At 33.0% G+C, this 18,679-nt stretch overlaps 1 protein-coding gene across 1 annotated transcript in view; it reads left to right on the forward strand.

Moving 5' to 3' along the window:
- LOC107451485 (uncharacterized) overlaps positions 1-18,433 on the forward strand; it is a 24,707-nt gene extending 6,274 nt beyond the window's left edge. The window contains exons 3-10 of the mRNA XM_043049591.2: positions 715-887; positions 2,214-2,267; positions 4,162-4,215; positions 8,682-8,750; positions 12,651-12,753; positions 14,666-14,781; positions 16,889-17,086; positions 18,291-18,433. Coding sequence (XP_042905525.1) covers positions 715-887; positions 2,214-2,267; positions 4,162-4,215; positions 8,682-8,750; positions 12,651-12,753; positions 14,666-14,781; positions 16,889-17,086; positions 18,291-18,331 — 808 coding nt within the window. The 3' untranslated portion in view covers positions 18,332-18,433. The remainder of the gene's footprint in view (positions 1-714; positions 888-2,213; positions 2,268-4,161; positions 4,216-8,681; positions 8,751-12,650; positions 12,754-14,665; positions 14,782-16,888; positions 17,087-18,290) is intronic.
- The last annotated feature ends 246 nt before the right edge of the window (positions 18,434-18,679 follow it).

Below are 18,679 nucleotides of genomic sequence, written 5' to 3' on the forward strand. Positions count from 1 at the left end.
CTTTCATTTTTCTTAATAATTAAAGTTAAAACTGAACTTTTTAAAATAAAGTATTTATAGTGTCATTTTCGCCAACTAGTAAAATATTTTTATAAGTTTAAAATGGTACTTTTTTAATATACTGGCCAATAAAGTTTTTTTAAACTATGTTTATGAATGGAAATAATGTGTTAATTACGTAAAGTTTGTAAGCTAATAACCAGAAAAAGTTCAACTTATTTTTACAAAGAGAAAGATGCAAAGTTATCATAATATCTTTGCGTGCGATCTTCCGAGATCTGTGGACACAGTGACGTCATGAGGAGGGAAATCTTAGCTTCAGTTCTAAGAACGGAGTGAACTAGCCCTTCTATTCTCTTTAGCCCTGGATAAAACTTCCTAGAATATTAAGCCTGTTCACTCATCGCCTCGTAAGCATAACTTGAGCGGAGGGATACACCGGAAGTTTTCTAAATTTCTTCCGGTTTTAGGAAGCTTGTTACTGTTTAATTCTGTCAATCATCCATCGGTCCTGATTAAACTGTTCAACCGTAAAGTGCTGGATTTCGCGCTCAGGCCATTGGCCTACAAAAGCGGGAGAGCCATCCCCTACGCAGAGGATCAAAATTGTCAAATCATCGCCAACAGCCTTTAGTGCTACAAGAATAAACAGCTACTATTCCATTATTTCAGCAGTAAAAGTAATCTTTTTTTGCTTGAATTTTTTTCTTCCAGTGTAGCAGTGGAGGAAATCCTCGAAAACATCATCAAATCGAAATTGAGTTCAACAAGCATTCTGTATTATCCTGATGTAATTAGAAATCATTTCTTAAAATGTTCCATGTGTAAAATAAGCGTTTCGAAGTGTTGGGGCAGATCTAGCAGTAAAAAATACACTTGCAAGGAAAGTGAGTACAAATAAATATTTTGACCATTTAATATTATCTTTATTATTTAATTATCACACAGTCGCTATGGTTCAGTGATTAAGACACTATCAGTGTAATGGACTAGGGTTCGATCCCCGTGCACTGCTAGAATTAAATTTTTTTTTTGTTTAAGTATCACTGAAACTAAAATCCTCCCCCCCCCCAAAAAAAAAGAAAAATCCAATTTTTCTATGCGCATATTTTAACAAACGGGTGTCCATTTCGCATCTCGCTTACTACAATTTGATTCTATGGTAGTTTTACCATAACACGCGAATATTTATTTAAAAATACAGAAACAAAATATTGAAAAAATAGCATCGACTTAAGGAACTTGTCAAAAACTGCAAAGAACCTGTTCATACGTGATTTAAATTGTATTGAGGTTTGGTAATTTGTGCCAATAATTAATTTTAAAGTTTAAACAACTGAGCTTTTGTCTGACAGGTTTTAGAGATTTAAATAAACACATGTTTATGAACCGATGTTTTCTATTATAAACTATGTTTTCTATATTGCGAAATAGAATCAAAATATTGTTTAAGATTAAATGATATGCGTTTTAAACAGCAAATTTTGCAAACGTTCTCTAGAACTAAATCCTAATATAGGTGATCTTAATAAAATATATAATAGACCTAAATCCTAACATATAATAGATATTCTCGATTGGATTCAGATCTGTACACCTGATTGGCCACTCCATTCTAAAGCTGAGATCTTAGACTCAAATTTAGCTTGCTCAGAGACGCTTTTAGTGCTTATTCTTATGGCCTAATTCATTCTTTATAACACGCATCTACAGTGAGTTGAGCTAGTTGAAAAAAATGCCATAAAGCCGACTATAATCAGCGACATCACCAGACTTGAATACTACCAAACATCTCCGAGATGCTATTGGCAGAGAAATAATAGCTTGGCACCTACCAGAAACCTCCTGAGGTTAAGAAATGCCTCATAATGGAGAGGTTATATTTATTGTTCCACGACTGAAAGTCACAAAACATTGTCAACCAAGTAAACTACATGAGAGCTTATTGTAAGGTTTGTACTGTCGACAGGTTCATGTCTCATATTAAATCCTTTACAAGTTTAAATTTGTATAATTTTCAAACTATCTTGTTGTAATGTTCACATATTCATGATTTTGAGTTCATGCCATCAATTGTTTTTTAATATTTCCTTTTCTTTGGGTCACTCATTCTTGAATTATCCACGAAAATGCGCACGTTTTTTTTTAACTTTTGGACATGAGTGTATTTAATTATTAAAGTTCTTTTCATTTTGATGTATTTTTATTTCTAGGGTTAGCAGAATTTGTAATCTACAAGAACGAAACAGTTACTCCGGAATACAGAGGTACGTAAAATAAATGCAACATTAGTTTCCACAAAATTGTATTACTGGGTTGACAACTGAGTTCCCAGGGTTTATTTTATTCCTTTTTCTTAAAAGTCAAAGTGTAGACTCATTCCATTTTCTGAAAAAGCTGGCCCACGCAATGCTTCTTGCAAAAGTTGGTTTAATCGCTTTTCATGAAACTCAACTGGACGTCTAGAACGAATTGCTCATATGGAGTCAAAACTTTCATTTTTAAACCAACAGATATCTTTTAGAGAGGACTTAAGCTCTAAAATATAGAGCTTTCTAATGTGATTGAAATTTTCAGTTGTGATGCGAAAGTTCCTGACAATTTACGAAAGAAGCTACAGTCCCTGGTCAAATTATTAGACGCACTCTAAGATTCTATGTAAAATCTTAATTATCAGGTGATACAGCTTTATTATTTTTACTCGGTTTGCAATTAATTACGTTAGTGTATCAATTGGATAAATTAGACGATATATTATATAGAATCTTTTTTATATCAGGTATTATATTGTTATAATTAGAACAAATTATTAGACGCACTGTAGTTTTTTAATGATTACATGTTTTGTACGAGTTTATATGCAATACTTTTATATTTAGATATATGTGTATTCAATGTAGGAGATTTTTTACATACTTCCTATTTATATTTATTTTGAACGTACTGCATTACAATGTTAACCAATTGATACACGAACGTAAACAAGTGCAAACTGGTTTCAGTCACATAAAAACAATAAAGCTGTATATTATCACCTGATAATTAAGATTTTATCTAGAATCTTATAGTGCGTCTAATAATTTGGCCAGGGACTGTAGATTNATCTTATAGTGCGTCTAGTAATTTGGCCAGGGACTGTAGATGCAAAATCCAATAGATGATCTTTGTAGGATATTCCACCGTGGGGTTATTGTTTATTAGTACCATTCACAAATCGTGTAACCCGATATGTGGGGCGTTGTTGTTGTAATTAATTTGCGTCACACTAGAGTTGCACAATGGGCTATTGGCGACGGTCTGGGAAACATCCCAGAGGATGATCCGAAGACAAGCCATCACAATTTCGATCCTCTGCAGAAGGGATAGCACCCCGCTTCGGTAGCCCAACGACCTGCAGGTGAAGTCGAGTACTTTACGGTAGAACAGTTTAACGAGGACCCGTATCGCACACCCTCGGTCCCTACGCAGACTGATCCAAGTGGTCTCCCACCCGCACACTCACCGCAGCCAGTGATGCTTGACTTCGGTGATCTGCTGGGAACCGTGTCTTAAAGATCAGTCCACTGCGGGACAAATGTGGGTATGTAATGATGAAGAGAAGAAGTGTATTTCAGTTCAAGTGTATATTCTCATCGAAGATGTCTTTACAAATGAAGAAGAGATCGGTGGGAATCTAAAAGAGGTGAAGAAAATACTAGACCAAAAAGAAATGTTAAATTACCAACCAAATGAGACGATTATTTTGTGAATGAAGCTAATATGACAACTCTCGACTCTATGTCATTTGAGGATGTAGAAACGTTGCCAAAAGAAGAAATGGTAATAAGTTCTTAATAAAAATTAACTGTGGAAGCTAGTTGCATTGCCTAACGATAAAAAGCCAATGTCCTTTAAATGGGTATTGCGCATTAAACGCAACAATATATACAAATCTCGGTACAAATATATACAAATAATACAAATATATACAAAACCAGGTGGACTACAAGGTGTTTGCAACAGTAGTTAGACGTATTTCGACACTTTTAAGTGAAGCACAAAACAAATCGGAGTTGCATTTCTGAAAAGTGTAGTTTACTTTTGGTCATGAACTGCTTAGATTTAATTTGTAGATATAGGGTCAAAATTTAAGTTTTATTATTAGTCTATGTTTATTTGTAGACATGCTGAAATATGCTATGAAGAATATTACATCTCATCTTGCAGAATATGATGGTAAGAAATCATCTGATTTGATTTAAGTCCTAATTTCACCACTTTCTTGTATCGCTCATTTTAGAAAAGAAAATAGTTATATTGGGCATTTCTTAAAAAGGGAAGCATAAGACAGATCTAAACTTTTAGTTCTGGCAGCAATTAACTTTACATTTAACTAACTGTAAAAATTTTTGGAGTAAAGTTTATAATTCTGTTTAATAACAGAAATTTAAATAAAGGATAGCAAATGTTTTCGAGAAACACTGTTGTTGCAAATGTTTCAGGGCAAAAAGGCATATTTTGGACACTTACGTTGCTATAACACTATAGAAAAATTTTTTTAATCATGAATTATCCCTTTACAATATTTTGAACCTTCAAAAGCAGTAAATAAGTAATATTTAAAGGTGTCCAAAAAGTAATTTAGTTTTTTGATGTATGTCCAAATGTAACGATTTAAATAAACTTACTTATATACCGTTGAAATTATTTTTCAAATGTTTTAAAGTATTTTTTAGCGTTTTTATGAAATAAGTTTGCAACAAGATGCCATTTTTCACACATAAAATAGTGAATGGTACAGCTGATGTATGGTCCGCAAAGCCGGTAGTATCATACGAACACAAAAAAAATCTAAATTTCATAAATCCATGGCTTTCTAGTGCGGAATACGGCTATGTTTTCGCAATTACGATGGACAAATTGGGCCAATCAAAAGCTTGTATTTTTACATATCGCAAAATACAATATGCTTACAAAAATACAGGCTTCTAACTGGCTCAATTGAGCCATCGTAATTGCGAAAATTTAGCTGAATACCGCCCTAATATCAGCAAGGATATGAATTTTTCGCAACTAGATGACTAAGTTAACAATCAGAAAACTGAATTCGGTATGATTTACATAGAATTGTCAGAAAATCAAAGAAATGGACAGAACGATATTTCGTTTGACCATTGGAAGGGGGGGGGATTTAATAGCTATTTTAGGTTCTAGTAAATTTTCATGTTTAATGAGGTGAAAAATTTACATACCTCCATAAAATTCGGTTCTTCATTACTGAATCAGAGGGGGCCCCCAAAGAAGTTTTTGCCCCGGGCCCCAATTAGGATAAGTCGGGCCCTGGGGAAGATAAGAAAATTTCAAGGGGACTGCGAAATTTTAGTTTCCTTTTAGATTAAGTTATTTTTAAATTACTTTTTTTTAAATTTAAGATTGATAAAATAGAAAAATAATCTAATTAATATAATTTTATCGTTATTAGCACCATTATTTCAGATTTATTTTGTAATGCATATAAATGTAGTTTTGTAATGGTAATTTGTAATGTTAGTAAATAAACATAGATTTTATGTCACATTTTTTGCACAAATATTATGTAGTTCTACGTTTTATAGATAAAAACGTTTTATACGATTTGAAATTTTACATATATCTAGTAGGAGATGTCAGGAAAAGTTCTCTTCATTTTAGGAAGAAAAAAAAAGAGCACTCTATCTTTTGAGATATACTTTAAAAAATGCTATACTTTTATATTATCAATGGTTTAGAATTTTGCATTGTTGAAAAAGTGGCCACTAATGAAAATAGCCACTACTGGCCCGGAACAAAATGCCCCAATTTTAACCTATATGAAACATTAAAGTATACTTATATCCTTACTTATTGTTGGTGTTTTGAATTCAACTTAGAAAAAAAAAATGTTTCATTTTATAACCTTCGTTGAGCAGCCGACCCAATTTTGAGCTTACGCCTACCAATTTTCAACTCTGAGGTCTTGTAAGTTTGAACCCTATATTGAAGACAAGGGTCGAGAAATTTACCTTCGTGGAGTCCTTTTTGATGGAACTAACCCGCATTTGCGTTACATGAAGAAGAAAAAAACACGAAATTTTCTCACGGCAAGAGGACTCTAACACATGAACTGTCATACTACTAGGGACATTTTACATCAACGCTATGGTCAATGAGAGCCGGGTGCGGAATTCGTATCGACTAGCCATCGCTAGTCCGGTCACTTCATTGAGTGGCTAACTCCGGTTACTTCATTGAGTGGCGAGCGTTCTATTCTTTGAGCCACCACAGTACAGAAGATAACTGATGCCAAAGAAACAAATTGTCTTCGAGGATTATTAATGAGTGAAACAAAATATAAATCATTACATATGGGAGAATACCACGAAGACGTCTCAAGTTTGTCCAACGGCAACGAGATTCTAATCTTTTATCCAGATTCCAATTAGTAAGTGGATATTATTTTTGCTAGCCTTGTGTGCTGTTAGGGCGTGTCACAATATTTAAGGCTTCACATAGAGCTCGCTGCTCTCACTAACTCACGTCTCTGTTTAGCTACGATTTTTGTTTCGAGACGCATAATAGATTTCCTATTTTTAGAGCTTTAGTTTTGAAAAGAGCATCACCATTCATTATTGGTCTAAATTATCAATCGCTACTGGTCTCAGGGCAACTAGATTTAACAAATAGCGATTAAAAAATTATTTGCCAAGCGTCACTTTTTTCGACGAAGCCACACCCCTAGTGCATCTAATTATTACCCTTTTTTTAATAAANAAGCAGAGGGGACCCCCAAAGAAGTTTTTGCCCCGGGTCCCAATTAAGATAAGTCGGGCCCTGGGGAAGATAGGAAAATTTTAAGGGGACTGCGAAATTTTAGTTTCCTTTTAGATTAAGTTAATTTTATATTACTTTTTTTAAAACTTAAGATGGATAGAATTGAAAAATAATCTAATTAATATAATTTTATCGTTATTAGCACCATTATTTCAGATTTATTTTGTAATGCATATAAATGTAATTTTGTAATGGTAATTTGTAATGTTTGTATATAAACATAGATTTTATGTCACATTTTTTGCAGAAACATTATGTAGTTCTACGTTTTATAGATAAAAACGATTTATACGATCTGAAATTTTGCATGTATCTAGTAGGAGATGTCAGGAAAAGTTTTCTTAATTTTAGAAAAAAAAAAAAAAAAAAAAACACTATCTTTTGAGATATGCTTTAAAAAATGCTTTACTTTTATATTATCAATGGTTTAGAATTTCGAATTGTTGAAAAAGTGACCACGAGTGAAAATGCCACTACTGGACCGGAACAAAATGCCCCAATTTTAACCTATCTGAAACATTAAAGTATACTTATATCCTTACTTATTGTTGATATTTTGAATTCAACTAAGAAAAAAAAATTTTATTTTTCATTTTATAACCTTCGTTGAACAGCCGACTCAATTTTGAGCTTAAGCCTACCAATTTTCAACTCTGAGGTTTTGTTAGTTTGAACCCTATCTTGAAGACAAGGGTCGGGAAATTTATGAACTTTTTGATGGAACTAATCCGCATTTGCGTTACATGAAAAAAAAAAAAAAAAAAAAAAAANAAAAAAAAAAAAAAAAAAAAAAAAAAAAAAAAAAAAAAAAAAAAAAAAAACGACACGAAATTTTCTCACGGCAAGAGGACTCTAACCCATGATCCGTCATACTACTAAGGACATTTTATGTCAACGCTATGGTCGATATGAGCCGGGTGTGGAATTCGTATCGACTAGCCATCGCTAGTATTCGAACTCCGGTCACTTCATTGAGTGGCGAGTGTTCTATCCCTTGAACCACCACAGTACAGAAGATAACTGATGGCAAAGAAACAAATTGTCTTCGAGGGTTATTAATGAGTGAAACAAAATATAAATCATTACATATGGGAGAATACCACGAAGACGTCTCAAGTTTGTCCAACGGCAACGAGATTCTAATCTTTTATCCAGATTCCAATTAGCAAGTGGATATTATTTTAGCTAGCCTTGTGTGCTGTTAGGGCTTGTCATAATATTTAAGGCTTCACATAGTGCTCGCTGCTCTCACTAACTCACGTCTCTGTTTAGCTACGATTTTTGTTTCGAGACGCAAAATGTTCCAGAGTTCGTAGTTTGTTTAGCCACGATTTGAGCTTAATTATCAATCGCCACTGGTCTGAGGGCAACTAGATTTAACAAATAGCGATTAAAAAATTATTTGCCAAGCGTCACTTTTTTCGACGAAGCCACACCCCTAGTGCATCTAATTATTACCCTTTTTTTAATAAATGGGGAATAATTACTTATTATTTTGCACTTGTTTTTAAAATTTTTTCTTCATTTTATAGATGAATCTTGTAATGTATATCATATTTCGTGAAATACTTTAGAAGAAATATCTTAAACAATTCATCAATAGCTTTTTAATTGATTAAAACTATCAATTTTTGAAAAAGTGGCTACAAGCCTGAAGTAAAATTCCCAATACTATTCCGATTGCCCAATATCATTCATTTAAAACTTCATAATCCTATGAGCGAAGAAGGAAAATCAAAGAAACTGCGAAAGTAGTTCTGAAGGTTGGCGAGCGGAGTAATAATGAATAGTAATATTTTGTTCTGTTTGTAAGTCTTTAAATACTTTTCTACTAATTGTGTGTTCTTTTCCAGGTTCGCCTTCCATTCGTATCCAGAAAAGAGATATAGTGGTGTATCCTTTAACTGTCCATATACCAATTGGTAAGAAGAATATTGTCCTTGTTTTTAATGTGAATTTCATTACATAAAAGTACAGTGAAACCTCTCGGGAGCAACCTCTCCCCGTCCTACAGTAAAATGGCCGTTGATGGAGTTTGATCGTTCTTAGAGATTACCTCCATTGACTGCAAAATTGTTATCAACGATTTTAATTTTAGTCAGTGTCATATNGATATTTATGGTAACCCGTGCTGAGGCCTACTCTTTTCTAGGAGGTGTTGAGCAACCTCTCTCCGTCCTACAGTAAAATGGCAGTTGATGGAGCTTGATCGTTCTTAGAGATTACCTCCATTGACTGCAAAATTGTTATCAACGATTTTAATTTTAGTCAGTGTCATATTCTAGGTGCAGAAATGGCGTCATGAAAAGACGGATCTATGAAAAAAATTTAGCGTCTATAAAAATTATCTCAATTGATATAATTATGTGTAAAAACAAATTTACCAATTAAAAATGATTCAGATATTTTAAATAAATAAACAATTATGGTTTTTGTTCAAGTTTGCATTTAATTTTATATCATAAAAATGAAAGATGAGAAGAGATTTATTCGTTTGAGAAGCTTATTCTTGATTCCACAAGGTGCTGATAGGTAGTCTGAGGTATCTGGTACCAAGCGCTCACCAACTGGTCCTACAATTCCCTCACATTGCGAGGGGGTAGCGTGCCAGCACGAATTTGGTTTTCCAAGTAGGACCACAAATGCTGTATTGGATCAACGTCAGGTGAATTTGGGGACCAAGACATGACTTGAAAGTCACTGGAATGTTCCTCGACGATTCAACCCTTATGACATGGTGCATTATCCTGTTGGTAAACACCATACCCCGCAGGAAAAACTGTTGCCTTGAATGGGTAAACCTGGTTTGCAACTATGTTCAAGTCGCTTACAGTCGTCAGGGATTGTTGTATGAGGATTATGGGTCCTAATGTGCCCCATGAAAACATTGCTCCTGGGCGAGAAACCATGGAAACCTGGGCGAGCCCATTGTTATAGATGGAGGGTGGTCATAATGAAATGGCTCTTCTGTGTATATGATCATAGTTTACACATAAAGAATAATAGACAATATTTAGTTTTTTTTTTTTTGCCTTAGTATATTTTTTTTTGGAAGATGGGATACTTTTAATTCTTTTTAAAAAAAGGAAGGTGTAACACTCAATTGGTTAAAATACTTTTAGTGAGCACCAAGGTAAAATTCGAATGTTCTCGGTCAAATATCTTATTTTCGAATTTTTTTTTCAGGAGGTTTGAACACGACACGCAGAAAGAGAGAAAATCATTGGTGTCACTATCCTACTTCCCTGCAGACATCTGATTTAACCTGCACACATTATCCTTCAAAAGTGTAAGTTACTTCTTTGGGAAAACGTTGAAANGTTCAAGTTTGCATTTAATTTTATATCATTAATATAAAATTAATTAGCTTTAAAAGATGAGAACAGATTTATTCGTTTGAGAAGCTTTATTCTTCATAAAATAACTTTTTTTCCTAATTTAACTTTCAACTCTAAAAGTGAATCATTGATAACAAGCACCGTCTTTAGTGCAATATGGCATCAACATGAGATTGTATCGTCAAAAAGAGCTCTCTAAAAAAGAGCCACACAGAAATATTTTGAATACATTTTAATAGCATACATTTTTTGTTTTGATATTTTTTCGTGTTTCCTCATTTGACCTTTTCCGCATTTGGTGCAAATGTTTGACCGGTCGCTGGGAGAGGTTTTAATGGTCTCTTCTAAATAGAGGTGGTCGCTACATAGAGGTGATCCTTCCTGGAGGTTTCACTGTGTTTGCTTTAAAAATAGTCGAGTGCTGCTGCTCATTGTCAGTGATTTGGATAACATAACAGATATTTCTAAAAAAGAAACATTTTTTAAAAACTTTAAATTGAGTTTGAAGACATGTATAATAAAGTAAAATGCTAGGAACGGCTTTCAATACTTAAAAGGCTGAAACTTAGTTTAAAATATTGCCCAAAAGCATTCAAAATGACTGGATAATGAAAGAATAACTAATGCGTAAGAAATTTGTTTAAAATTAATTTTAATATTTTTTTACGTTATTTACAGTTATAGTAAATATTAACAATAAAAAAATTATATGTTGTACAAAAAGTCAAAAAATTCTGAGAAATTTTGTCATTATATTCATTGTTTTTCTAATTGAAATTAAAAAGCAGTCAAAATGACTTCCTTGGACAATCTAGTGTTAATCTCTAGGGCTGACTTCTGAAAACATTGCTTGAATTACAGACATCCACTTCGAAGTGACATCCGTCAATACATTTCAATAAATCGTCTGTTTTTAGCAACAGCTTTATTATTTTCGATCGGAATGTTCTGATATTCTTAATGTTTTTTTTTACATTTTCAAACCTTCTTACTTTAAGTTTCAGAAATAAAAAGATTTTGTTCATAAAGTATGTAGTTGTTAAGTACGTAAAGTAAAATGTTGTTCATAACTTGAAAAATAACTTTATAAACAAATCGTGAATTGTTCTAAAAACACTATTAAAGATGTTTTAAAAATTATGAATAGCATTTAAAAATAATTTGTAGCATTTGAGAGAGATCTGTTCTTTAATATAAAATATTAAACTATCAGGTTGTAAGTTTATTGAGAAAAAGTGAAATAACTTCTCCTACAGACTAATATTGAGATGTAGAAGTTGGCAACGGTGTCAACGACTTCAACCTTCGAAACTAAAAACTTTGCTAAAAGAAAAAGGTTTCATAATGTCGGAATTATTCGAAAAACCTCACCGTCAGAATTAAAGTAAATTTCGAAAAGGAAAGAAAGAAGTTATTTCTAAAACTTTTTCATCTTAGTCCGAAAATACATTACGATAGAGAAAAGCTAGTTACGAAACGTGTTAAATGCACTGTGCGTGGGAAAAAAACAGACGAATTTCTTCGAATAATTTTCGATCGAATGATCGAATTTTCACAAACTTGGACTCACTCTTACTGATTTAAGAGGATAACCTCAAATATGCTATTGAATTGGAGAAGAAGGGTGTTTTTAGTTACGAATTTTGATACAAAAACGTTTTTTCTCTGCATAAACATGCCCTTTTTTTCCCGATGGATTTGGATTTCTGACCCTCAAAATATAAATGATTGCGTTATCTGAAAAATAAATGGTCCGAATAATTCGGTTGAGAAGGCGGTTCAAAGTTTCGATCACTAAATGTTAATTTAACTTTCAGCGTATTGTGCCATATCTGGAGAACTTTTTAAGTGAAAGGAAAATTTTTGCAAGCAATAATAAAATTCCAAAGATAAAAAATACATGCAAAAAATATTTTTTAATACTACTTATTTATTATTTTATTTAACAATAGTTGAAAAAAATTTTGAATTGTAAGGTATACATTTTTTTAACGCAATTTTTAAGAACATACAATTTAAGTGGGATTATTTTTTTCTTGAGAATCCAAATCTGCAATAAAAAAATTGGGATTCGTATTTAAAATTTCGTGATTGTTCCCCGCACCGATTTGTGTGGAAGATCGGTTTTCGTATCATTGCATAGCTTATAAATATTTTGAATTTGTCTATTTTCTCCTTTTTTTTTTTTTATCCAGTACATTAAATGGTGGAAAAGCACCGGAGATTTCACTACTTGTATAGTAAACTATAAGAATTACAAATAGATTATATATGGTCATAGTTTACATTAAAAAGAATAATAGACAATACTTAAAGCCTTTATATATATATATATATATATTTTTTGAAGATGGGATACTTTTACTATTTTTTTTTTAAAAAAAAGAAAGGTGTAACATTTAATTGGTTAAAATACTTTTAGTGAGCGCCAAGGTAAGATTCGAATGTTCTCGGTCAAATATCTTATTTTCGAATTTTTTTCAGGAGGTTTGAACACGACACGCAGAAAGAGAGAAAATGATTGGTGTCACTATCCTACTTCCCTGCAGACATCTGATTTAACCTGCACACATTATCCTTCAAAAGTGTAAGTTACTTCTTTGGGAAAACGTTGAAAGGCTTTATAATCTTTTCCCACTCCGAGTCCCTTTATGGATGGTTTATTGTGTACAGCTAAGCACAGATGGCGCTAGGAGTTAAAAGTCGTCGTACGACTTCCGGATTACAACTTCCGATTGATTTTTTACTCCTAAGCCTTAATGTTTTCCATGTAACACGTTCTTTCAGTTTAATTTTCAACGAATCAATTAACAAATAAATTCGAAAGGCTCCGCGAGCATGCTATGATGCTTTGATGTTACTTCAAAAAACACAAACGGTGATATTTTACACAAATATAGCCAACTAAGGGATAACACACAAAACATGGCATTCCTTAAACTTTATTTATAATATGATATTAATTTTCTTAAAATTCTTACAGTCTCATGACCTGTTAGAATTTATAAATTACAGAAAACTCTTATGAATGGTAAAATTTCGCGTAAATTGCAACAAAATCATTATAATAAAACTTCCTAGAATATTAAGCCTATTCACACATCACCTCGAAAGTATAACATAAGCGGAGGGATACACCGGAAGTTTTGGAAATTTCTTTCGGTTTTAGGAAGCTTGTTATTGTTTACTAGGGACTAATATAGGGATATAGGGACTAATATAATAATGTTGTTTACATTCAGTCAACCATCTATAATAGAAAAGTCATATATATAGTCATACATATAATCATCTATATATAGTCAGTTCATTTTCACAAATAAAATGGAGACAGAGGCTGTGTAAAATGGTCACGAAAAAAATTTAACGAGATCTTTTCTCAAATAGAGAAGTTTTACTTGACCAATTGTCATGTAAAAAAACAATTTTAATTCAAACATAGGGAAAAATTTTATCTCATTTCTCCACAGAAAAATTTTAATCAACTCTTTTTCAGGTGAAAAAATTTTACTTGCCTGCTTTACATTCGAAAAGATTTTACGTGATTTCTTTTTTATGCGGAATTTTTTTTACGTAACCTGACGTTTTTAAACCTTATTCATAAACAAAAATTAAATAATAATAATAATTATGAGAAGAAATAAAAAAACTAACATTGTCAACTCCTACCACAAATTACAGGTTTCGAACTATGATAAAAGTTGGTTGGAAACAAACAACCATGTTTTTTTTTTTGTTTTGTCCTTTTCGAAATTTTTGTTGTATTAAATATGATACTCGGGTAGTCGCTCACAGTGCTGGTGGTCTAGAGTTCGGCCCATATATGCCTCATATTAAATCAGTCGAAACTGAAAGTTCTCTCGTTGGTTGTGGTGTGGAAGTTCAAAGTTCAGAGCCATTATTGAACAGCCGTTCCAATTTTGAGTTTACGACCACCAATGTTCAAATCCGTAGACTTGTAATTTTGAACAAATCCAGAATACAAGGGAACTTCTGGATCAAGTATTGGGCCACATTAACCTTCATGGAGGACTTTTTGATGGTACTAACCCTCATTTGCGTTACATGGAGAGGAAAAACCACGAAAACCTCCCACGGTCAGCCTGATAGCAAGGGGACTAACACATAATCCGTCTACCACTAAAGATATTTTTCTTCAGCATTGTGGTCGAAGCGAGCCGAGTGCGGAATTCGTATCGACCAGCCATCGCTGGGATTCGAAACCAGGCTACCTCATTGGGTGTTGGGCTATCTATCCTCTGAACCACCACGGTTCTAGTGTGGATGTTTGGAGAGAGAAACTCAGGTGCTGTCCACGTCATCTGACCAGGTTTAATTACGCAGCATTCTTATCATAGCCGTTAAAAGATAGAGCCCTGAAAAACTGGGCTAGGTACGTGGGTGTGATACTGGGGCCAGGCAAGGATCAATAGCAAATTTTCCGCAACCATTTTCCTTTTACAAATGACTGAAATAGCAATATTTGTTATGCTTTGCAGAACGTGTATTCAGAAATGTGCTTTTGGTCATACGCTGAATGAAGGTAAACAGTTGCAATATAAATGCCGGGAGAGCGAAGATAACTGGCGACCACAGAATTTTCAAGAATGCCAACGTAAGTATACATCTTCGCCAATATTTTTTTGGTACACACGTCTTTTAATCAAAAATATAAAGAGACTGGTATTTTAATTTGTTTGCTTTTCGGAAAAAATTGTTCCAGTGTTTGACGCTTCATGGTTTACTTTACATGTATTCACTTTTTCGATACTTTGAGTTACCAAGCTGGGGGAAACAGACTTTGCCATCAAAGATTTCTCTTCCGTAGTAGTGTCTTTTTATAAAGTCCAGCCATAAGAAAAAGTTCCAGGGCGTGAAATCTCGTAACATTCGTCAGTTGAAACACATTTTGCAGAGTCAAAATCACAGAAAACTTTACAGCTATTTTACTCACAATTAAGTGTATTTACAATTCGAGAAGAAGACGATCACAGATACACAGACGCGTGATCTGTGACCTCAATGGGAGCTTATCGTTTCTAAATAAGATAGTGTGTTAAAATCGAGCTACATTTTTCCACTTAAGTTATAATGTTAATTTATGTGAAGTTAGTTAAATACAACGCAGTATCGCTTATTGAAATATAATTCTTTCTCGTCAACTTCTTTTACTTAAATTTTTTATTTGTTAACATATTTTATTGTAACAGTGGTATATTTTTGTTTTTGTGCACCCGGCAACTTCGATGCATAATTAGTTTATGTTCCACATGGTTTCCTGTCTGTCTCTGTGTAAATATATAGTGAAAGAATTGAAATCTTTGAGAAAGAATATTCGTAAAAGAATAAAGAATGCGTGACTTCAGAGAATTGATACTTGACGAGCTTGGCTTATTCGAAATAAAATGGAAAGAACAGTTGCTAACGTAAACAAATGCCACGTTTCAACAACCAATCAGGATCGCGATACCCACACTACGTCACTTGCAGGTATCTCAAGGACGGATATTTTTATTTACATCTAGTTAATCTTTCCGCTGATAGTGGCAACTAAGTAATGTACGATTATTTGTTTTGTAAACTCGATTTAAAGTTATTTTCCATACCATTACACGTAAATGATTTAAAAGTTTGTATCAAACGCCAGTTCGATCCAGCTCACTAGCGACGAGGCTTGTGATGGCAAAATCATCCGAAATTCTGTAAGCTTTAAGTTTTTAATTTTCTGCCAATCTTTTAAATTTTTCATAAAAAACGTAGTCGTTGCCTTCCCTACAGCCCTGTATAATTATTATCCTGTTTTTATCCAAAAATAAAAGGCATACTTTGTAGACTACAGAATGAAAAACAACGTGAATAAAGCACAGAAATGGACATACTATAGTTTCGGCTCTCTGAACAAGAACCTTCCTCGGTGTCTAAACACTAAATAATATTGGAAAAAGATAAATACGGGCAATTATAACAGAGGAACAAGTTTGAACAAGATAATAAATAGAAGGGTCATAAGAAACAGGTGTGAAGGGGTTTGGGCGGGAACCCAAGGGGGCAAAAGATTAAATTAAAATATATTTTCAAACATCAGAAAATTGTAGAATAAATTAAATAATAAGAATTTTTCAAAATATGGTGTGATTCCCAGAAATCAAGTTCGGTAGATGAAGAGCAGTGTTCAGCAAAAGAAAACACAAAATGATTATTACAATTCGAACTATGAAGGGTGATGGAAAATTGCTAAAAATCCTCATTTTTGACATATCTTCCATGTTCTTAAAGTCATAGTCTTTAAAAATATTTTATCTCTTTACTTTTTCAATATCATTTAGTGTTTAGACACTGAGGGATTTTCCTGTTTAGAGAACTGAAATTATAGTATGACCATTACTGTGCTTTATTCACGTTTTTTTTTTCATTCTGTAATCCCGTTTTTAGTTTACATGAATAACTTAGATTCAAATTTTTTTATTCTGTTATTTCTTCTGCATTAGAAAAAGAACATATTTTTTTATTACTATATGAAATTTAAATTTCTTCATGTATTGGCCTTGCATTTTTTAAAATTTTTTATCAGTGTTTTTAAGTTGTTGCTCAGAATCAGCTGCATTTTTTTTAATAATTGAATTTAATGCTGTTTCACAATTTGTCTAGCTTTTAACGAAAATAACTTATTGAGTTGTTTCATACATCAGCTTCTAACAATTCATTTATTTAATTCACTGCAGCTTATGTTGATTGTACAATTTCTCTAACATCTGGTGGAAAGGGAAGCTGTAAGACTGCAACACTTGATCGTGGTCCAGTTTGCAGCGTGAAATGCCACAAATTCGAAGATAAACCAGGGACGAAAACAAATAGTTATCAATGTGACATCAATGGACATTGGTCACCACGTTTGCCTTTTTGCGCCGCTGCTGGATCAGGTAGAATGCTTTTCTTTCCCTCTATAATGGGATGCCAATGACGTTTAGCCTCGCTGAGAGCTCGAAATTTTGATGAACTAAATAAAATCATCTATAAAAATGCACTTAAAATGGCAAAAAAATGCCTTTAAAATAAAAAGTAATTACCTAGTAATCGAACAAGACATTTCTATCCAAAAATTTCTAAAAATTTCATGCACAGGGTGTGTACAGTGACGAACGGGCTGACTTAAAAATCCCGGAAATAAAGGGAGAGGAATGAAACAAACAGTATGTATATGTATTGTGAGAGATGTAAGAATTTTATATAGAAATATCGAAACTTAATTACAAACATTACCAACAGATGGCATTGCTTTTGATGTTCAAACGAATCCGTTCTATCGTTAAAGAGGTTGCTGTATCAGATTAAGTTTAAACCATGTATTCTATCAAATAGCGTATGTTTCTGGAACAGAAATCTCACAGGTTCTACGGTATTTGTATTCTTTTCAAGAACTCTGTAAAAAGTACAGTAGCGCCACCTTTTGTAACTAAATTTCAAAATTCAGCATGAACATTTTACTGCTTTCACTGGACATACGTCCCGCAGTGGACTGATTGTAAAGATCGAATAGAACACCGAAGTAAAGCATTACTGGCTGCGCTCAGTAAAACATCCCCGAGGATAATCCAAAGATATGCCATCGTAATTTTGATCCTCTGCAGTGGAGGCGGCTACTCTGCTCTGGCAGCCCGACGACCAGCGAACGAGCACTTTACTGTAGAACAGTTTAATGAGAACTGATACCACGCAACCTCGATCCCTATACAGGCTAATCAAACTGGTCATCCATCCGCTAACTGACTGCAGCCAGTGAAATTCGCGATGCTTGATGACCAGAAAATAATTTCGGCAGATTATCCAAGGCGGGAAATTCTCTACAGTGACGGCTCTTATGTTCTTAACAGATAATTCGCGAATTATATACAGGACATTACGGTCCTTAAGAATTAGACGTTTTAAAAAAACATCATAGACATAGTGAGCAAATTATTTCATTTAAATTGCTCTTGGTTAACTAGGTTTTGTGTTGATTTCATGAGAAAAAACTTTTAACTAAGTTAAATTTAAGTAGGAATTTTAGATAATACATACATATTTTTAATTAAAAAATATTTTTGAATATATACAATGTTAATATATCTTTTTACTATATTTTAGGAATCCATTTAGTAACAGCACCAAAATCAAGACATGGATAATAAGAAAATACTTTGCTTTTTGATATATTTGTTTGGTGATAAGGTTTTAAATTAATAAAACTATTTATTCCAGTGTAAATAAATGTGTATATTCATAAAAATTAATAAATTATGGAATTACAGAAATGAAATCAATAATAACAGTAATGGAGAAACCACTTCAAAAATGGGTAATGAATAAAGAATCATTTTTTGTTATACACCACATCATTAGATTTTAATATATTATTTTATTCTAATGAGAATGATACACAAAAATTAGCAACTCAACATGATTTGTGAATCTAATTTTAAAGTAATCTTTTGTTTTTTTGATGCTGTTTAACCCCCCCCCCCTTTATTTGTCGA

The sequence above is a fragment of the Parasteatoda tepidariorum genome, chromosome 3 (assembly GCF_043381705.1).
Source record: "Parasteatoda tepidariorum isolate YZ-2023 chromosome 3, CAS_Ptep_4.0, whole genome shotgun sequence".
NCBI classification, from domain to species: domain Eukaryota; kingdom Metazoa; phylum Arthropoda; class Arachnida; order Araneae; family Theridiidae; genus Parasteatoda; species Parasteatoda tepidariorum.